General features: G+C 44.0%; 2 protein-coding genes across 5 annotated transcripts in view; both read left to right on the top strand.

The window, feature by feature from the left end:
* The window catches only part of OSBPL2 (oxysterol binding protein like 2), a 36,687-nt gene extending 23,967 nt beyond the window's left edge, over positions 1–12,720 (top strand). For all 3 annotated transcript variants that reach the window (XM_066978190.1, XM_013188922.3, XM_066978191.1), the window contains 7 exons: positions 2,279–2,386; positions 3,679–3,768; positions 4,411–4,534; positions 7,176–7,304; positions 8,186–8,309; positions 8,935–9,025; positions 9,936–12,720. In XM_066978190.1, coding sequence (XP_066834291.1) covers positions 2,279–2,386; positions 3,679–3,768; positions 4,411–4,534; positions 7,176–7,304; positions 8,186–8,309; positions 8,935–9,025; positions 9,936–10,038 — 769 coding nt within the window. In that variant the 3' untranslated portion in view covers positions 10,039–12,720. The remainder of the gene's footprint in view (positions 1–2,278; positions 2,387–3,678; positions 3,769–4,410; positions 4,535–7,175; positions 7,305–8,185; positions 8,310–8,934; positions 9,026–9,935) is intronic.
* An 872-nt stretch (positions 12,721–13,592) lies between these two features.
* On the top strand, positions 13,593–20,471 carry ADRM1 (ADRM1 26S proteasome ubiquitin receptor). 2 transcript variants are annotated; one of them, XM_066978596.1, is made up of 10 exons: positions 13,593–13,741; positions 13,903–14,113; positions 14,352–14,468; positions 14,548–14,671; positions 15,079–15,165; positions 17,434–17,515; positions 17,748–17,977; positions 18,250–18,407; positions 19,452–19,554; positions 20,247–20,471. In XM_066978596.1, the coding sequence occupies exons 2-10, from the start codon at positions 13,904–13,906 to the stop codon at positions 20,351–20,353; spliced, it is 1,218 nt and encodes a 405-aa protein (XP_066834697.1). In that variant the 5' UTR covers positions 13,593–13,741; position 13,903; the 3' UTR covers positions 20,354–20,471. The 2 variants fall into 2 exon arrangements, with proteins under 2 accessions (XP_066834697.1, XP_066834698.1); XM_066978597.1 differs by lacking the exon at positions 15,079–15,165.
* The last annotated feature ends 588 nt before the right edge of the window (positions 20,472–21,059 follow it).

The following is a 21,059-nucleotide window of genomic DNA, read 5'->3' as shown; positions in this document are numbered from 1 at the left end:
TATGATCATTTTCCAAGTAAAACCATGAGTACCCTTCCAGGTTATTCCTGAGCATGTCTCAAATAAGGCGACCTTGCACAAGCTGGTTTGTGCCCTGGTGGCACACAGACTCTGGAGCTTTCCAAAGTGGGTCACAAACATGTACTATCACAGAACAAGCATTCTGCAATTGAATGCTTAAAGGTGCTTTTCCAAAAGCTTTCCTCAGGCCTGACTTTGAGGTTGTTTTGAAATACCTTATGAAACTTCTAAACATTTGGTTTCAATAAAGAGGCAACTTGACTGCCACATCAAGCATTGACTCTTCCTGTAGATTCTTTTGAAAGCACAGTTTATTCGTCAAGCTGCTGGCATCTAATCTTCCAAAGCTTATAAAAGTATGAACAGGTCTTGAATATAAATGGTGCTGTAAATAGAGGAAATTTCTTCTGAATGTAGAAATATAGCTATGAATCTCAATGTAGAATGCAGACTTGACAAAAATATTCGGTGGAGGGAGAGCCCTTATGTGGAAGACTATTAAAGTTCTTGCTCTGCCTAATCAAATCACAGTACAGATTTAAATTGGAGTGTAAACAACTAAAGCACTTGTTTTAAATATTTGCACAGGTTAGTAGCAGAAGCTGAGCTCAAATTTTGAGCCTGTTAATGTTTTGATTCATCCTGCTCTGTTGGTTTGAGGAGTCTGCGAATTATTCGGGGCCTGAGCAAAATTGTAGTCATTGTTAAGTACTGCATTTATGCTAAAAACAACTGTTTTAGGTGTGGTAGAAAACACACATCTTCCTCGCTTCTCCAGCACAAACGAACGTTTCAATTTGTCTGCACAGGGCATGAGTGTCTTCTGGTATATTTTATGCTACACAAGATTTTGCTGTCAAGTAGTTCATGAATAAAAATGTACACTAAGGCTGGTGGGATGCAGGGTTTTTTTTTCCACTTGAAGAGTAGTCATTATTCTAAAGTATGCTTGAAGATAGTTTGCTGTGGAAAATAGTCAGACGTCATTGATCTGTTTTTTCTCTGTGCTGAAAACTGACAGGCGGAAAGATTAAATATGTGTGTTCTCTCCATGCTTAATGGAAGTAGAAGCACAAGGCATTTGTCACAGAGGACGCTACTTGTTTCTGTGTTTTTGGTACTAAAATAGAGTTTGCAAGCTTTTCTAAGATGGGTTGATTGCTAACCAGGTAACTTCTGCATTTCTTTTATCAGTATTGAAAGATGCGTAAGAATAGGAGGCTTTGATACTGCCAGGCTAGTGATAAAAGGAATCCTGTTACTTAACGTTTTGACTACTTTGACAATAATGTTTTTTAAGGGTTTAGGATCTGTTAACTCATCGTTGCAAAGCTTTTTACAAAATGTTACAAAACAAAAACAAGTAAGTGGAACATTCCTCATTTTTTTGGACTCTTCCTTCTCAGTAAATCTTTGGGAAAAGGGTGGAATTGAATAATATTTTCAACATTTAAACGTCGTGCTTCTGAGACTGAACATAGTGCTGTCACGTCCCAACTGATTTTAAACAAAAACTAATCTCACCCCTCAAACCTGCCTTCGGTGAGGCCTACCTTCAGGCCTCACACACTGATGCCATGTTTGTGGAAACCATTTCTGCAGTTGCTGACTCCTGTCGTACTCTTCAGGTTCAAAAGCCTTTACCACCCACAGTTTGTATGAAAAATTGCTTAAGTGGTTAGTCTGACCAAGCCTCAAGGAGTGCCTTTACCAACCCTTTGTCAGGTCTGGTGGTGACTAACCTCTGCTGGAGGACTCAGACGTCCGTGTTCAGGAATGAAAGATCCTCTCTGGGTTATGATACAGGTTTACGAGAAAGCTTTAGGAAGAAGTTTGTAACGCCGCTGCAGTAGCTGAATAGAAGACAATATTAGGCTTTGTCAGTCCAGTTCTCATCTGAGCATTATCCGTCACGTATAACTTTAAAAGCGCAAATGAAGAAGATGAATTCCTGGGCTGCTCTTTAAGCTGAGCTGGAATTTGTAATCAAAAGCGCAGCAACTGTAAAACTGACTATTTCAACTATGTAACAGGGAGAAAACTAAAGGGGGTATCACTTTATTAACTTGCACTAATGTTTACATACAGCGCATTGTTGGCTTATGAAGAAAAGTCTGTTTCTTTTCTGTTTTGAAGTTAACTGCAGGCTGTTCACGGGAGTGCTAAATATTTTGCCACAAATAGAATTGAAAACCGGCTTACATTCCACCTCAAGCTCAAGAAACTGATTTATTTTTCTATTTTTTTTTTTTTACAGACATAACGAAGCCTACACATGGACAAATCCAACCTGTTGTGTACATAATGTAATTATTGGTAAACTGTGGCTAGAACAATATGGAACAGTAGAAATTGTAAATCACAGGTAATGCTAACCATGGAACTGAGGGCTGGCTTTATAGGGGTTGCTGCATTGTCGTTACAAAGCAGATACTTTTGATTTTTCTCAGATCTGCATAGACCTTTATAGGTCCGAAGTCTTTTTTTCCACCTTCTGTCAAATGTAAGCTATTCATTGGATTGGGCTTAGTATCATCATTATATAAAAGGAAAAGAGCTAGATGGCTTCTGGGCTGCAAAGGTTTTACATTTGTGAGTTACCTATTCACGTTCAGCCTTATTGACAGCAGACAGAAATTAGATTTAACTCTCCAGAATCATTAAATGGAATAATTGTTGGAGGCTTGCAGTATAGACCTCCTGTTGATTGACCTGTTGATTGTGATTTGCCACTCATTTTAGTTTTAATAATAGAGAATGCCTTAATTTAAGGGTGCAGCACAGAGAAATGACTGCAGAGTAGGAAAATGTGAACTTAATGCGTGTCAATTGCTCTGCCAACTGCCTATATAAAAGCTTTTTACCTTATATAAAATAAAAGAGAGAGTGACCTTGTAAGAAGGGAGGATTTTGTGAAAACTCTATTAATTCTGCACCTGTTTTTCTGTCAGTAGGTTAGGGCTTTGATTCAGCAGAGCTGCTCTTTTGATGCTTCTCATCACATCAGATCTAAGTTTCTGTCTCTTGCATTCACACATAAGACTGGGATGGTCTCTGTATGCTTTGTGCTTAACGTAGAACTTGGCCAGAAACCTCCCTGGGAGACAGTATTTTACATATGTACATCTCAGATGCTGAAGTATAATGTTGCTTTGTGTTTGTAAAATATTTAATTCAGAATTTTTGACGTGCAATTTAAAGGTGGCTCTCGAATGCCATTAACGAGATTCCCTGTGTAGGTCATTCGTAAAGCTTTATTTAATTCCAGTTAGTTGTAAACAGATGTTAACCTGAATTGTGGTGTGTTTATAGTGTATGTTAAGCAGTATGCAAGGCTGTATTCCATTTTATTCCTTACATTTTTGGCTAATTTTAGATATACATGAAATTCAGAAGCATGGTTGTTTTTTCAGTTGGCTTTCACAGGCTTGTTTTGTCTTCCTGCACACATTTTCTTTTTTGTCTTTTTTTATAGTATCTTGAAATGCCCTGATAAAATAATAAACCATAGTTAAATAAAAATAATTATATAAATAATTAATCCACAGTGCTTGCATAGAAAAAGCTAAAATAAGGTGTAGTTAAAGAAAAAAAAAGTGAATTTATTAATGTATCTAGGGGCTTACTTCTTTAAGTGTGTGCTTATTTCCTCTACAGTACTGGAGATAAATGTGTCCTTAACTTTAAACCATGTGGACTGTTTGGGAAAGAGCTTCACAGAGTAGAGGGATACATTCAGGACAAAAAGTAAGTGATAAAAGCCTGTTGTCCTCTCTGTTTCTGAGCACTGTGGCATTACTTTAGTGCTGGCATGATGATGACCACAACTGATGTGACTGCAAAGCTGCTAGCAATGCAGATTACAATCGTTTGTTCTCGGTGTTGGTTTTAAACTCCTTGATTCTAGGATAAGCACTTTAAGCATTATTAGGCAAAATTTTCCAGTTCAGTCATTTGAAATAAAGGTATTCAGGGAATATGCAGAGTAGTTGCAATTGATTTCACTGTTTCACAGTCACAGTTCCAGTCTTCAGTTTAAAAGAATGAGAATACAGTTATTGGAAGTACTTAATCAAACCTGAAGCTGTGATGTGACTCTGGGGGTCTATATTGTAAGCTGCTGGCTTCGCTGCACCCACACTCATTTTAACAGTAGCAAAAAGCATGTGCCTAAGTCACGAGGATGCATTCTGCAAGACCGCACAGCAGAAAGACTAGAATAAGGTGAATTGTTTTCTTTGCATTAATCAGGTATCTAGCTTCTAAGAAATTTGCAAAGAAATAGACAACAGAGTCGGAAGCTGTGTATTTAATGTAGACTGGAATCTGCATGACTCATCTTAGGCTTTATAAGAAGCAAAAGCTAAGTCTCCTTCGCTCTCTCTGCAGCAAAAAGAAGCTGTGTGTGATCTATGGCAAGTGGACAGAATGCTTATGGTGCACTGATCCCACTACATATGAGACTTACAAAAAGAATGAAAAGAGAGGTGGTGAGCAGAAGAAATTGAAGCCGGTAAGACGAAGGATTCTTTAGGGAGTAAAGAATGCTTACGTCAGTTACGTTGGTCGTGTGGCCTTTTAGAGTTTGTGATGCAGACAGCCTTGACAACAAAGGGGTCTGGAGACTTGTGGGGTTTTCATCATGTGTAGGCCAGGTCAGACACGTTACTCCCAAGCCTTAGTGTTAAATGAAAAATGTGAAATGCAGAGGACTGTTGGGTTGCCCAGTATCAACAGAAATCTTGCAGACCCTGGTTGCTTGTTCAAAATGAAAATGATAAACTAAAGTTAAGAGTGATTAGCCTCTGTTTAAGAGGCCTGAACTTTCTTTTAAATATTCACGAGAGGAATCTAGAGCAACAACAGGCCTTGGTTTTAGCTCTGGATTCCGTCACGGTGCAGGCTTATATTTTGACTTCTTTTAAATAATAAGATTTTGTTCATCTTAAGAAAATCAACTCTTTCTTTCCTTCCTTCCTGTTGAATTTGTTTAGATGGGGAACTGCCTGACGGTAAACCAGATGTTGACGTGGAAAGTAGTCTAAAAGAGTCTTTTAGAATAGTGTATACTCAAACCAAAAGATTGAAATTAGAATTTTAACCATATGGAGCTATTTTCCAGTGTATAAAACAGGCCCTGTTTAACTTAATGGGGTGTTTTTGAATAAAACAAATGAGCCATGTCAGAGGAGGCAGAAAGAAAATAAAAGGGGAGAGGAAAAAGCGATACTATAACTCTAGACTGTTACTGTGTCTTCTCTTCTGGTTGTTGTGGTTTTAAATCTTTCCTCATGGTGAAAGCCTCTGAACTCTCACAACATGGCTGTGAGCTAAGACAGTCAGATTCTCCTCTGGTTCAGGCTGATGGCAGGAACTGAATATGCAGAAAATAGGTTTTCAGGTAGGTGGGGGAAGCTGCCCGGTGATCTGTGGTCTGTGCAGTTCAAGTAGGTGAAAACACATCTGGTGGTACAGCTTGACAGCTTGTGTTGTTTGGCCTGATCCTGTGCAGAGAGAATGCTTAATTTGTGTGTGCTCTGCTTGCTTTTCAGCTTTACAAGGAAGATGTTATTTTCCGCTGTGTTCGTGCTGTGTGCAGCCTCTTTCTTTCCTCTAACTGCTTACAGAACCAGATTGTATTTTCTTCCTAAAATAGCTAAAGCCAGAACAAAAGTGATTGAGGTCTGTGGAGTGAACAGTGGAATAAAAATAGCGAGGTGATAAAATAAAACTCTTCATTCTGTTTTCCACCCCCATGCAGCATTTTGAAATGACAGGCCAGCCAGATGAGGTTGCCCGTCCTGACACATGGCTTTCTTTAACTGTAGCACCGAGAATGGGAAAGCTGGCCAGAACCATGGAAAATAAATATTTTTTTTCTTTTTAGCTGTTGAGTTCTTAGTGCAATTTAGCTAGCACATGCATTAATGTAAATGCACTGAGGTGAGGTGTGAGTCCTGATGTGAAAAAGTGGCTTGTTTTAGGTTGAAATAGACGGAATTGGTGAGGCCTTCTGTCACATTAAGCACCTAGTTTCAGGAATTAATTATTCTGCCTCCATGGAGGCACCAAGAACAGTAGGAAATTTTAAGTGGCAGCTACTCCAAGAAAAGAATAAGAAAAATAAGTAGAAGTAAAACCAGTGTTAGAATGTCAGCCTGCATTAATGTCAGGGGGTCCTGTAAAGGCTCACTTGGTAGCAGAGAGCTGTAGTGAAGGTCTTAGGCAGAAGTCAGCAGCTGTGAGTGACAACAGGAATCATTTACAAGGACATAATTGTCTTTTCCAATGACACTCTTAAAGGTCCAAGTAGCTTCTGAGATGCATATGTGACCTGGAGTGTGGGGATAAAAAAGCTTTTCTGTGTTTGGAAGCCTAAGAAATCACTGCATTCCGAGATGAGCTGCAAGCCCACTCTTCTGTTGTCCTTCCGTTTTGTGCAACGAAAGGGAGCTGGGAACAGGTCTGCTGTGACTTGGTCTTCTGAGAGCAGCCTGCTGAAGGATGTTGCATTTAATTTTATGGATTATAGCAGTGCGTCTGGTAACAAAGGAACTTGGAGAGAGAGACACCGTGTTTTTAAACTTAAGTACCAAGTCTTCATAGTGAGAAAACTGGCAGGGATAACAGCTCATAGAATCTGCATCATAGAAAATCAGATTGGAACAAGAGCGTATCTGTTTTTCAGTCACACATCCAAATCTTTTGCAAGTGATGAAGCAATACCCAAAAGCTTGCGTGTGCTGTTTATCTTTCTTGTGCCATTATGAGAACTGGTTTAAACTGCTGCCTTGACTCATCTAAACCTGAGGAAGTAATAGGCAAAATTAGTAGTTAGACAAAAGCTATGGTATGGGATAGAAGGGAAGCTATCTAATTTCTGAAAGACATCACTGTCATGTTTTTTTAATGGATGAGGAAGCTGTACATAGGTGGTGGGAGACTATTCTGTGTCAGGAGCAAGATATTAAGATGAAAGTTGGAGGAACAGTATAAAGAACGAGGAAAAGCAAATGTGAAGGGTGAGACAGAAGTACAGGAGAGAGAGCAGCATCTCAAATTTGAACGGGTTCTCCAGCAGTCACTCTGTAGAACTCTAGATGAAACTGTCTGATTTCCCTCTGTTCCCCTGCCAAACGTTATCTCTGTTTCAGAGTGAAGATGTTATTAAATCTGAAAATGATGAGGCTGATGATATGCCAGAAGTTCAAGACACCGTGCAGTTTGTGCCAGGCAGCAAATTGCTTTGGAGGATAAATTGTAGACCACCAAACTCTTCGCAGGTAACTGTTTCAATCAGTCTGTGTGTTCCTATTAGTAGTGACTCATCCCGGGGAACATGACAATGTTCAAAGGAAACCCTGTAGAAGTGTCTAGCTGTGGCATGCTTATTGACACATCCTGGCAGTTCTTGCTGCAGCAGCAAAATTAAACTCCGGCAAGCTGTCTGCTTCATCCCTGTGCTGAAAGCATCACTCCTGCGTCAAAGGAGGCAGAATGCATGATCTGCCTGCAGCCGCTTCAGGGTGGGGTTTGGGGTCATTTGTTAGCCTGTCTGATCTGTCAAGATCTTTGCACCTGGAGTGGCTAAAGTATGGGTGCACGTTCCCTTCTGCTGACCCTGCCGTTGGGAGACAGGCTTACAAAACATGCAGTAACTGTGCATCTGGCTACTAACTTAAATAGTTTCAAGTAGACTTTTTTGGAAATTGCACAAATGGGTGCATAGAGATTTAGGTATTGTCTTTGAAAAAGCCCAGAATGTTGTCCTCTGAAATGAATGAATGAAAGGATGTCTGCTTTCCGGAGAAAAAGGACTTGCTTTTTTAGTTTTGGGTGTGGATTATTTTTTTTTAAATCATGGTACTAAATATCAAGCATGAGGAAAATGTATCTTGATCCTCTGCAGCAAAGACTGCATAAGAAACGAAAGGTGTGATTTCCATTCCCTTCTGCCCTTCCTTGTTGCTCCTGCCTTCTCTCCACTTAAAAAAATAAAAATAAAAAAAAAGGCAGTTTGTTTTGCACCTAAACTCGCTTTCAGGGTAGCCAGTGGGAAAAGGTTTGACTCAATAATTTCTCTTGGAAGCTTTGTTGTGTCCATTCAGTATAGGAAACATACTGCTGCTTTGCCAAAATAACCTGTATTTAATTTGCTTTTAAGATGTACAATTTCACCAGTTTTGCCGTGAGTCTCAATGAACTAGAAAAAGGCATGGAAGCAATATTAGCTCCCACCGACTGTCGGCTACGTCCAGATATCAGAAATATGGAAAACGGAAACATGGGTATGTGTTTGGTGGAGGAAATATTTTAACATTACTAAAATTTGGGGGGGATGACCGAAGGGATATAGGAACACTGTCTTCAGTTTTTCATTCCCAGAGCAGCCTTAACTTTTTTTCATTCTGTGCTAGCGAGTATGCTTTTGAACAGCGTGCAGTGTCTGTTTTCTCTCTGAAATGCCTGGGAGAGCAAGTGTGTCCAAGAGGGATCCCGAGACTGCTGTCCTAGGTTACGGTGTGTTTGCAGGTTTCTTTACTTGGGGAAAACTGCCAGACCTGCTGTCTTGCTCTCACGTTTGTCGGGAAGAATACACGATGAAATAGTGGAAAAAGCACTGTTAGGCGCATTGTAGGTTAAATTCTTCCCTGGTGCCTGGGTGCAGTATTTCTGAAAGATAAAAGGCCATAATTTCAGTTTGTACTCTGTAGTCACAACTTTTCTGAAATGACAGTTTTAGATTTGCTACCTGCAGTTGTCATTGTGGAGTGAGATTGTGTACAGTGAATGTCTTCTCTTGTTTAAATGAGCTGTATTTTATTTCTCTGCAGTCTTTCCCATTTTTTTCTGCCTTTTTTTTTTTTGTTTCAATTTTACTAAATAACCTATCCCTATTGAAATGTTTGCTAGATGTGGCTAGCAAAGAAAAAGAGAGACTAGAAGAGAAACAAAGAGCTGCTCGCAAGGAGCGTGCAAAAGACGAAGTGGAGTGGCAGACACGGTAAGGAGGAGGGAGTTGGGCATTTACTGCTTGGAATGGTGTGGTTTTGTTGCCTGAAATGTTTTTATTCAAGACAACGTGTGTTTGATTTCTTTCATGACAGCACAATTTGTAATGTCACTTAAAGCATTTGCTGGGTCAACATTTAAATAATGTAGCTGGAAGGCAAAATTGCTGATGATTTTGTCCTAGAGAAATTATTTTATAATAAATGCTGCAACCTGTCATAAGTAACTGGTAATGCTGGGTTGTTGGTTTTCTTTTTTTTTTGGTTGGTTGTGTGGTGTTGTTTTTTTTTTTTTTTTTTTTGTTCTAAAGCCTACAGAGGTCATCTTTTCTGTTAGAATTAATAAAAAGTTAAGTCTCATCTCTCCTTTAACCAATTTCTGTCCAGCTTTTGGAAGTTGAGTAACGTCTTCTAGGAGTCTTTACTTACAAACTCTTCGGACTTCTTGGCTTGGTTACTTCAGAAATTGCTCTTTTTGTTGCATATTTAAGTGACTTCTCAGTCATAGAGTGCATGGCAGTGACGCATGATTTGGCTCCCATTCCTTCTGGCTGTTTTTCTCAGAAGCCAGTGCTGTACAGTAAGGTGTACACTCAAGGCCAGTTGCTGCAGGTGTCTCCTTCAAAGGCAAGAACTCTGGGTTGCTCCCATGATCTCATGGAATTCAGCATTCTGTTCCCAAAGCCTGAGGAACAGCTACAGACTAATTCCAGTTAATACCTTTGAAAATGTGGGAAGTTTAATGCCTTGTTTTTCATGTTTGGAATATTTCTAGAGGTAATTTTTTCCCAGTAAGAAATATCAGTGTCTTCTAACAGTGTTCTTGTGAAAGAAACAAAGTTGTGTTTGGTTTTTTTTCTGCTCTTCTAACAGTTTACCTTCTTTTTATTATTTTTTTCACAGATGGTTTCATCAAGGCACTAACCCATACACTGGGACTTCAGATTGGCTGTACTCAGGTGGCTATTTTGATAGAAATTTCTCAGACTGTCCAGACATATACTGAAATTATGGAACCAATTGCTCATCTCATCTGGACATCACTAGATTTCACTCTAAGCCAGTTATTCTGGTTTTGTTAATAGCAAAAACCAGCTTTTCTAAGTAAATTTTAACAAAAACATCTATCAGTCAACAATCAAGGATTTAATTATCACTAATGTTGGATTGCCAAATATTTAAATACTGTTGCGTTCTTCCCGTAAAGCTGCACCTGAAATCATCATGTTTTCACTAATTTTTAAAGGGACCTTTGGTTCTTCATTTTTTTTCCCCTCTCATTTTTGTCAGGAAGGTATGCTGTATCTGGTAGAGCTCATAACATCCTTGAAAACTGTGTAACTTTAATAAAATAGAGATAATATCCTCTTTACTTAGTACAATAGTGAAGAATCTGAAGTCTTCTGAACTTGGAGCAGGGATGAAAAGTTAATATGGTACCAACGTGATAAAATCTAGTACTGTTCCCCATGAAGAGATGCATGTGAAACTCTCATACGGTATGTAGCACTATATGGGGATTGGAGCTCCTGGCCCCTCTCTCTCAATATGATTTAATAATTCAAAGACTTGGAGAAACAAGAAACAACTTTAGCTTCTCAAACTGTAGTTGTCTGTTACAGTCTTCACAATTTTTGGACACTGTGAGCATTAAACTGTATACCTGTGATAAAATTACATAAAAATATACGTTAAGAGAAGAGAAAGGTGCATTAAAAATTGTGTGCTTTTTCTGAAGTCAAATGCTGTTCTTAAAATAAGAGAAGCTTCAGAAGCAATTGTAGGAATGTAGAGGTGGTTACAATGTAAAATATATTGCTTGCTACCACTTGGAGGCTTAGATCTTCCGCACTACTTTTGGCAGCTTTGGCACTGTGTACGCTTCTAGACTAAACTTTTATTTGGAAGCACTTGGTATATATATCCACACAGGTTCATATTTCCAGGATGTTTTTGTTTGCATGTTTTTCTTTATTAGGTCATGTCTGTTTTGTACATTGTGAAAAAGCAGAATCAATTTAAAGCTGTGGCATAGTTATACCTTTTACATGTTTTCTGTGAGCACGTGATGGCATAAAAGTGGGATTTTTTTGTTCCATATCGAAACATCGAAGCCACATAATATTGGACATAACTGAGCTACAGATCAATTACTGAACTGATGCATTCGTTTTCTTTCAAAGTGGTACACTTCTTGGGGGGGAGAGGGGGAAAGGAGGCTTGAAAAATTAGGTCCAGTAATTAAAACTAATCCTATGGCTGCTTGTTCTTTTATGAAAGCTTCTAATCGAGTAACTAGGCAAAAATGGAAAGTGGCTACACTACTGTTAGATTTACGGTAAAATTCAGTAATTGCTGGTGTTAAGCATCAGCACCTTGAGGAATTTGTGGAAGAATCAATCCAACCGATGCCTAAACATGTTTGTGGCTTCATCCAAAGAGTAGATTGTTCTATCCTAGCTACAGGATTAGAAAGCAAAAGGAAACGAACATACAGAGAAACACTTTTGTCTCGATGTATGCATGTAATGATTGGATTAACCTTAAATTTGCGGGATTTCATTGTCTTCCTCACTGGAAAAATGGGAGAAATTGTAAAATTCCCCAAAATTGTAAGATTCCCAAAAAGGACCGAATCTGAACGTGCTCATGGCAACTTTATTGTGTTGCCAGAAATTGTGCTTTGAGCTAATTGCAAGTTTTTCAAACACACGAGCTAGACATGGTAATAAGGCGTAGACAGTAAGTTTGTGTTTGCTCCTAATAAATGCATAGACACTTTTAAAAAGACCTTGCTGATCTGTATGGGACAGCATAAAAACACTTTCATCCTTTTTATAAAAAATGGATTTTAATGACTGTTCCAAGCACTGTAATCCTCCTTGCAGACTCTCTGCAAGCTGACTGGGGAACCATTTATATTAGATGAGGATTGAAAAGATTCACAGTTTAAGCCAGTTTAACATCTTCTGGGAGTTTAAAACTTCCTTGAACTAAATAATATGTTTAAAGTTTGAGTTATGTTTCTAAAACAATACATATAAATAGAATTACCAGAATGGAAAATAGAGTAATTGCTAAAGAAATACTCTGGTTTTAAGAAGGAATGTGCAGGTTAGCATCTCTCTCCTCTAGGTTATAGTTCTCATTCAAAGACCTAAACCCCTTTCATTTTGCAAAACCAGAGACAATTGTAACAACGTTTAATCAAAACTTCAGTATAGAATTTTCATGGAATTTAAAAAATGAACTGGAAAGTTTTCTAAAATAAGAACACTTCTTTAGTTATGTCTTTACCCCTTTCTCCCCTTCCCTTAGTGTAATGTTCTTAGTGAAATTTCAGATTGGTTCCAAGTCTGTTCTTTTAATTTATTGTTCTTCATCGAAAACATTAACAAAATATTTTCTCATTGCTGCCAACAAATTTATGCCTGGCTAGCCATGGGATGCCTAAACCACATTGTGATTGCTCTGAAAGTGAAAAAGTTTTATTTTAAATGCAGATCTCGCCTCAGTAGTTTACATGTCAAAACTTTAATAACTTTGCACCTTTTAAAAGAATGTCACTTTTATAACTTGATTAAACACTGTATATAAGATAAATGTGTTAGTATATGTTAATACAACTATGTAGAGAAACCATCTAGAAAGAGATTATAATAAATACTTAATTCCCTTTGGGCCTCTAGGTGGTGAGAGAGAGGTTTTTGTGAAGTGAGACTCGCGTCCTAGGGCAGGAAAACTGTCCGAGATCACCCTGGCTTTGCTGCTCGGCCATGGCCGGGTCCCTTTTTGTTATCACCGTGATGCTATCAGACAAAAGGCGATTTAAATCGCGGCTTGGGACACCCACTGTGGCGTCCTGCAGGGGACCCGTGAGGTGAGGGGCGAGAGCAGCCCCCGTGGTGCGGGGCGATTTGTGGCGATTTGTGCCCCCCGTCCGGGGACGTGCCCAGGGCTGGGGCTTTGGCTGAGTTGTGGTAGGAGGAAAAAATTAACTGTGTGGCTTTTGACTTGTGTCTTTGAGGCGATGTCATACTGCGGGTTGGGAGCAGCTTCTTCCAAACATCAGCCTCTTATGGAATTGTTGGTACCCCAGTTAACGCAGATGGGAAGTACATCCCCCAGATTAACCAGGAAAAGGAAACAGGACTAAATGGCAGTATTTACTGCTGTTTAGTAACTGAAACCCATTTCTCATCGATTTGAAACCTGGTGTTGGAAGGAAAAAAAAAAAAGAAAAGCTCTCCCCCACTTGCTCAGGTAACCGCCTCCCAGAGGTGTTACCACAGGCCTCAACCCTTGGCCGCGGGGCTGTCTGGCCCCGTGCACCCCACAGCCGCTTTCTGAGTGGGATTTATTTTTAATAAACGGAATTTTATTGACTTTTATTTAACGTCTGTTGCTACGCATCTCTGTCACGCACAGCTCTGTTTCCAGACAACTCCGCCCAGGGCCGCGCGGCCCCTCAGGCCCCTCAGAGGGGGCCGGTTGGGGGGGGGGGGGGGGGGGGGGGGGGACCGCCGCCATCTTCCCGCCGTGATGACACAGCAGGCGGGGGAGGGGCGGGCCGCCGGCTGAGTGACAGCCGCGCCGCCCAACCGCGGGGGGCCGAGGGGGCGCCCGCCCCGCCCGGCTGTGGGCGGGCTTCCGGCGCGCGGGGCAGGAAGCGGCAGCGGCGCGGGGCCTGCGGGCGGCGGCGGCGGCAGGTACCGGGGGGGGGGGGGGGGGCGGGGAGCGGGGGCCGGGCCCTGAGGGGCCTGAGGTGGCTCCGGGCCCTGAGGGGCGGCCGCGGGGCTCGGCGGGGCCGGGCGGCCTCGTCCCGGGTCCCTGATCGCCGCCCCCCCCCCCCCCCGCCCCGTGCCCGCAGGATGTCCTCGGGCGCGCTGTTCCCCAGCCTGGTGCCGGGCTCCCGCGGCTCGTCCAGCAAGTACCTGGTGGAGTTCCGCGCCGGGAAGATGGCGCTGAAGGGCAGCACCGTGACGCCGGACAAGCGGAAAGGGCTCGTGTACATCCAGCAGACCGACGACTCCCTCATCCACTTCTGCTGGAAGGACCGCGCCTCGGGCACCGTGGAGGACGTGAGTGCGGCCCCGGGGCGCTGAGGGGCGGCCTCGGCCCGCGGCACCGCGCCGGGAGCTCCCTGAGGCGGTCCGGGGTGAGAGGGGGTCCCCGGGGCCTGGCGGAGCCGCGCTGCTAAACCCGCATCGGGACGGACGGGGGGAGGCCGGGGGGGAGGGCAGGGGGCTCGGGGAGGCTGGAAGTAACATCCCCGCGCTCCCCATAACGCCTGCTCCTTCCTCCCGCCACCTCTTCCAGGATTTGATCATTTTCCCCGACGACTGCGAGTTCAAAAGGGTGCCGCAGTGCACTACCGGCCGCGTGTACGTATTGAAGTTCAAGGCGGGATCCAAGCGGCTCTTCTTCTGGATGCAGGTTTGTGGGAGGTAAACGGTAAAGGTCTGGGAGCGAACCGCTGCCAGCTCGCCTTGTACCAAGAGCGGCTTCCTTGCAGGAACCGAAGACCGACAAGGACGAAGAGCACTGCCGCAAAGTGAACGAGTATCTCAACAATCCCCCAATGCCCGGTGCTTTGGGTGGAAACGCGAGCGGAGGCCACGAGCTCTCGGCGTTAGGAGGTACAGTGCGTTCCCTGCTCTTCCACGCGAGGCCCTTGTTTAGAATTAGCACTTGTAGCTCCTTAGGGAGACATTCCTGCTGGCTTTGGAGGGTGAGTTGGGGACAATGTTAATACCAGAAGTGTAAACGCGCTTTTAGCAAAATAAACTGCGCTGTTGTAATAGGTGCAGGCTGAAAGTTAAGACTGCCAGAAGAAGGGGCTTGATCCCAGTAGATTCTCTGGAGTCTTACCTTTTTACGAAGCCCAGTTGCATTTATCTTTTACGAGCATCGTGAATCAGTAAACACTTGAAACTGTTTTTTCCATACAGAATGTGATGCCAATTAATCTCCTGCTGTTTGAGCCGGAGTGCTGTGAAAAAAACCTCTGTGAATATGTTGTGTTTCAGAATGTTTTTGTTTTTAGGTGAGGGTGGCTTGCAAAGCCTTCTTGGAAACATGAGCCATAACCAGCTCATGCAGCTGATCGGACCAACGGGCTTAGGAGGACTTGGTAAAATGCTTTAATATCTTTATGCCAAAATGGTATTTTCTCCTGCCAGGTTAAATCTTATACCTGACGATATTCTCAAGTGGTGCTATTGATTTGGATAGCGCTTCTTTCACGTGAGAAAGCAGCAAGGCCCTGCCTCAAACGTGAGCCGTGGGGCAAAAAAAAAAAAAAGGCAGGAAATGAGGGGTACCAAATTCCAGATGGCACTCGTCTTAGGCTGCTGTCTGCAAGGAACGTAGGCTCTGCTCCTTGCTCTGCCGAATCTTCTGCCTTTTTTTTTTGTTGTTGTTCTTGTTTTTAAACCCCTTCCTCTTCCTCCTAAATATTCACTGGAGCAGGAACTGAAAACCAGGGGCTCCTGGGTGAGCACCCCAGCTGTCCTGCTGTGGGCTCTTGCTCGTATCGTCTCTGATCCAGTGAATATTGGTGTGCAAAGCAGAGTTCAAGAGGAAGGTTGGCGCGTACCCGCCCTGCAGCAATCTGTTGTCAGGAGAGGAAGGCTCAGCTTAGGGCTTTCTCTTCCGGGGAGAGCTCGAACCACTGCTCTGCTTTTTCTAAAGGGAGTGATAGTGGCACTGGAGTCACCGCTGCGGTCTGTTCTCAGCGCTGCCCGTGCTCCAAGGCCAGCAGAGCAGTTACTGAGAAATCAGACCCCGGAAGGCAAAGCAATACCTAGCAGGTGGCAATGACTGAGGTTCTGTGCTTAAGCTCCAAAGTCCATTTTTGTGGATCTAGCAGTAGCGTGATTAATTACAAGCTTCAGATACAGGTCTGGCGCTGGTGGGATGTTCAGATGCGAATCTAACGTTAGCGCTGAAAGATTCTGACTTCCTAGGATGTGTTTGGAAAAGACCTTCTTGCTTCCTTCTTGAAGCTTCACATGACTCCTGGAACTTCCTTCCTCTTATTCTCAACACGTTTTTTCAGCAGCTCTTCTTCCTTTGCCTTTACATCTAGCCGTAAGACAGCTCGACACGTAACTCAGAACCATCTGCTTGCCTCGGCAAACGGTGGTTGTGGTGAGTCCGTGTGGATCTCTTCCCTGGGTAGCGTCTGGTTCTCTGACGTCTGGTTTGCATCCCTCGGGACTTTGCTTCTATTGCAGCTCCTGGGTAAACTTTTCCGAGCGAGGCCAAGCTGGATAGAGTAGCACGCGGTGCGGCCTGGTTAGCTTGTTTCACCCCGGTGTCCCTGCTGCTGTGGGAGCTGTGTGTGAGTGAGCACGAGGCAGGCCCTGCAGGCTGGGTTCCACGCTTGAGGAGCGGTCCTGTGCAAAGCACGGAGCCCGGCAGGCGGCTGGTGCTTGCTCCGACCGCCTGCGTGCTGCGGTCTGTTCGTCGGGGCGCTGACTGCGCTGCTGTTCTGCCCTCTGTGCCTGCAGATAGGTCCCAGGAGCTGGACGATGAACGCAGAGTAGAAAAGCGTGTCCGACCAGGCGTGGTGCGAGAAGGCACCGAAGGCAAGGCGCGTGGTGAATGGAGCGTTTGGTGATCGTGGCTCAGAGGAGTTGTAGGGGACAGTCGGTCACTGACAGCTCCGCCGCACCCGGGGGCCGAGCCTCTCTTCAGCTGGTGCTCGTGGTGCTGCAGTAACTCCCTGGTGGCTGGACGTGGTGTGGGTGAAGGAGGCTCTGCTCTGACTTCTTGGCATATGACGGTTGGCTGAGGGTCTGGCGTTGGTTTCCGGCTGCGTTTCTCGATCACCGTCCTGGGAGCACTTCAGTCCTGTGCGGGGTTGTTCTCACGTGGCTCTGCCTGGGGGGTGTTTGAGGACTCGTTTGCTTCTGCTGCTGTGTCTCTTTGTTAGGTGTGAGGCTGCAAAAACTGCAGGTGTCGGGGGGAGACAGCGGTGGTGCCTCAGAGGCTGCCTCTGCAGTCTTGTGCTGAGGGCCTTGGCTTTAAAGTTTAGGGACCAGTTGGATTTTTGGAAACTAGCAGATAAAGGGAGAGAGAGAGAGCTCTGTTACAACAGTCACGCGTGTACGGCACGAACCGAAGTCATTTCATCCTTGTGTACATCCAGAAATCGAGTCATTTCTAAAACGTGCGAGTAAGGCAGGCTTCTAACGGGGACGCAAGCTCCGAAAACGAGAGCTGTTTATTTCCAGAGCGGTGGGTGGGGGTTGGTCTGGGCTCTTTCACCCCCTCCTCCTTTGTTTTAGCAATAAAACCTTTCAGGTACAAGAGTGACCTCTCTGGACCAGAGGGGTGCAGGAAACCTGAAAAAAACCAAATCTCTAAACCTGCTCTTCTCTTGTGTTTGCGGAAGGTGGGCTGGGTGCGCTGACAGGTCCTGGGCTGGCTAGTCTGCTTGGAAGTGGGGGACCCCCGACCAGCAGCTCCTCATCAAGGTAGGGCGCCCCTTTGGTCCCAGGCTGTAACAGCTTCCTCACGGGAAGTTGCTGCTTACCTGGGAGGAGTCGTGGCCAACTGAATGGAAAATGTAACGGGAATTAAGACTGCTTATTACTTCACTAAACTGAGGGTATTCGTTTTTACTGTAGTTTGAAAAGAAGCTTTTTGAAAAGAAGAGGCAGAACTGCTTTTTGCGGGGCATTAACTCCGCGCGAATTGTCTTTCCAGCTCTCGCAGCCAGTCGGCTGCTGTGACACCATCTTCCACGACTTCTTCTACACGCGTAACGCCTGCCCCGTCCGTTCCTGCGGCTGCCTCCGTGACCAGCCCGAGCCCCGTCCCAAGTTCGGGTAACGGAACCAGCTCGGCCACGAGCCCGACCCAGCCCATCCAGCTGAGCGACCTTCAGAACATTCTAGCTACCATGAATGTGCCGTCTGGAGCAGGAGGGCAGCAAGGTAACGGTGTTCTGGCCAGGCAGAGCTGTTTTACTGTCCTGTCCCGTTCTAACTTGGTTTGAAAGGTCTCTTAAATGTTTATATATTTATTTATTTTGAGTGCTGATCTTGGCTGCATCAGGAATCTTACCCTCGCTCCAGGACTGAGGGAGGGAGGGAGGATGCCAGCAGCGCGCTAAATGCGTTTCAGTACTCCGCTGGAACATTTTGTTTACGTGACGAGATGCGGGTTTGTCCGTAGTCTCACAGCCAGCCATTTATTTTCTTCCTAGTTGACCTGGCAACTGTTCTGACTCCCGAGATAATGGCTCCCATTCTGGCCAACGCTGAAGTTCAGGAGCGGCTGATGCCTTACCTTCCCTCGGGGGAATCCCTGCCGCAGACTGCAGAAGAGATCCAGAACACGCTGACGTCTCCGCAGTTCCAGCAGGTAGCAGTCAGAGCGCAGGTCTCCTTCCCTCCTCCCGTGTGTGTCACGATTCATCCTGCCCGGCTTTTTTAGGTCCCTGCCACTGCTTGGAGCAGGAATTTGATCTGTGAAGGTGGAAGGGGGGAGGGACATGACTTAGTGGGGCACTGGTTTATCCTGCCTGTGGCCACCCAAGGGCAGATCACAAAGGGGTTTTTTGTTTTGTTTTGTTTTTTAACTTTCTTTTGGATTTGGGCTTTCCCTTTGTCATTGTTATAAATGCTCTCTGGCAAATGACAGCAGAGTAGCAGCAAATTCACTGTTGCCTGTCAGAGTGGATTGTAAGCAGTCCCTTTAAAGTTCAGTTATCAAAACAAGTACATAGAAGGGAAGAGATGCTGATGTTTACAGCACTACTTCCCTGTTTCCCTCCTGAAACACCAGTATTTAATTCCAGGAGTGTCCATTTGGACATACTGGTCAGATTAAATCTGGTGTACTACAGGCCAACCTGAATTTAGTGACTGAAATTTGTCAGTGTGCAAAATTCCCCTGGCTAAAGAACGTTCTTAGCTTAAACTGTGGCAAGTCTCATGCAGACAGGACTTCAGAAATGAGGGCTGTTGTTGATCGGCGAACTGATGACAGCACATCCTGCACCTAAGCGGGGCAGCCACGTGCTGGGGTGCCAGGAGGCTCCGTCACTGCGATTGTTTCCTGCTCGGTCCAGTACGGCCTGTTAATTTATGCTTACCGGCACGTAGTTGTTCAAGAACAAACACTGCTCCTCCTTACAAAATACTCGCAGGGCCTGTGGCGTAGAGGCATTTACAAGCCTGGCCCCAGTGCAGTAGGTTGGTGGGTTGGGTTTTGGTTTTGGTTTATTTGTTCTAAAAAGGGAAGAGGCTGCTCCCAGGTGGGCCGTGTGGTCAGTGTCCGTAACAGGGTGTGGAAACGGCCAGGGACTGCTGGCCTCGCTCGGTTACTGCACAGTAGCCACAGACACGTGGTGACGGAGAACCGTGATGCAAGCTCGGTTTTGATGCTCTTGACTCCTGTTCACAGGCATTGAGCATGTTCAGTGCTGCCTTAGCTTCAGGACAGCTCGGCCCACTAATGAGTCAGTTCGGCTTACCCGCAGAGGCAGTAGATGCAGCAAATAAAGGAGGTACGTACCGATGCTGTGGGGACTGTGATGAAGTGGTTGGGTTTGTTTCTTTTTTGTGTGTGTTTTGTGATTTTTTTTTTTTTTTTGCACTGCCCATACGTAGCCCTTGAATGCAAAAGGTAATGATTCTGAGTAACTGGCTAAAGCTCTCTTACATTGCTGGTTCTGAAATCAAAAGGCGAGTGGCTTGGGTGTTGCGCAGCAGACACGGTGCTGATGTCAGGCTTGGAGTTAAGAGAATTCAGGGCTCTGCAGAGGGAGGTGCTGTGCAGCCTTCTGGTTGTTTTATTGAAAGGGCTACAAATGACCGGAGATGGTCAGGCAGCTTGTTTAGAAATACTTTTTTTTTTTTTTTTGGATGAGAGTCATTAATGATTCAGCTAAAATAAGTTCAGAGCTAGGGCCTTTAGCACTGGGAAAGGGGGAAAGTACCGCTGTTCCTTGAGGAATGTTTAGAATCTGTTCCATTATGGAAGTAATTCAGTGCTTAGACTGCCTGTACACAAGCTTAAATTGCATAAATCCAGACGTGCATTATATGGTGAATGAGTGTTAGCATTTTCTTCTCTGCTAATAGGCTCTTGCTATTAAGCAATGGTTTGCTTTCCAGCTAATGACTCTTAACCTCATGCAGACAATGAATTCTGTCCCAGAAAATGCGAAATTAAATAACTAATGTATTTAACTTCTAGATGTAGAAGCGTTTGCCAAAGCAATGCAGAACAGTGTGAAGTCAGACCAAAAGGAAGGAGACTCTAAGGACAAGAAAGATGAAGAGGAAGATATGAGTTTAGATTAAGTTATTTGCTCTTCCTTACAGATATCCTAGATACTAACTTAAGCAACTGCAGTAGGATTACTAACTTCATATTATGCTTATATAAATCTACAAATAAAGGAATTTTCTTTATCTGCCATACTGTTTTCGTTTTCTCAGTCTATTTGACGTGCACTTAAGCAGTACTTGCTTAGGTACTGTTTGTGGTAAATACAAATAGGGCCTCCTTGTTGTGCCGCTTCCTGAGGTGGGGATTAGTCCTCTTCTATTACATTAGTCTCGTTCTTTCTCTTCACCAGAAAATTGAAAGAGAATAACATAAAACTTTATTTGACTCCAAAGTATGTACCAGTGATTTACAAAGAAAGACCATCTTTAATACTACAACTTAAAAACAGGTCATAATTACATTTAAGATGGACATGTTAAAAACCCATTTTACAATATTTACCCCTCATAAAAAACAATATGATATAAGTTATAAGTCCATTTCAGAAGCAAGATTTTGTCCCCAGGTGGCTAGATATATATATACACACACAAATATATATATGATGTGTAAGTGCACAAGTGAGCTAGGTGTCTTGGGAAAAGAAGTGTTTTTCAAGTGAAGCCTGCACTGTAACAGGAGTGAGTTAGGCTGAACGGGAGAAGGCAGCTGGTGGCAGGTGAGGTGATGGCAAAGTGACGTTGCTACTCCAGACAGAGGTAACCTTTCTTTAGTACT

Source organism: Anser cygnoides, chromosome 16, assembly GCF_040182565.1.
Source record: "Anser cygnoides isolate HZ-2024a breed goose chromosome 16, Taihu_goose_T2T_genome, whole genome shotgun sequence".
Taxonomy (NCBI): Eukaryota; Metazoa; Chordata; class Aves; order Anseriformes; family Anatidae; genus Anser; species Anser cygnoides.
This window is presented reverse-complemented; position numbering and strand designations above follow the sequence as displayed.

Bases quoted from the DNA above. Each gene is read 5' to 3' on its own strand.
- ADRM1 (XM_066978596.1), top strand. From the start codon at position 13,904: ATGTCCTCGGGCGCGCTGTTCCCCAGCCTGGTGCCGGGCTCCCGCGGC. The intron at 14,469-14,547 runs GTTTGTGGGAGG...GCTTCCTTGCAG, and splicing joins GGCTCTTCTTCTGGATGCAG to GAACCGAAGACCGACAAGGA. The intron at 18,408-19,451 runs GTAGCAGTCAGA...TCCTGTTCACAG, and splicing joins CGTCTCCGCAGTTCCAGCAG to GCATTGAGCATGTTCAGTGC.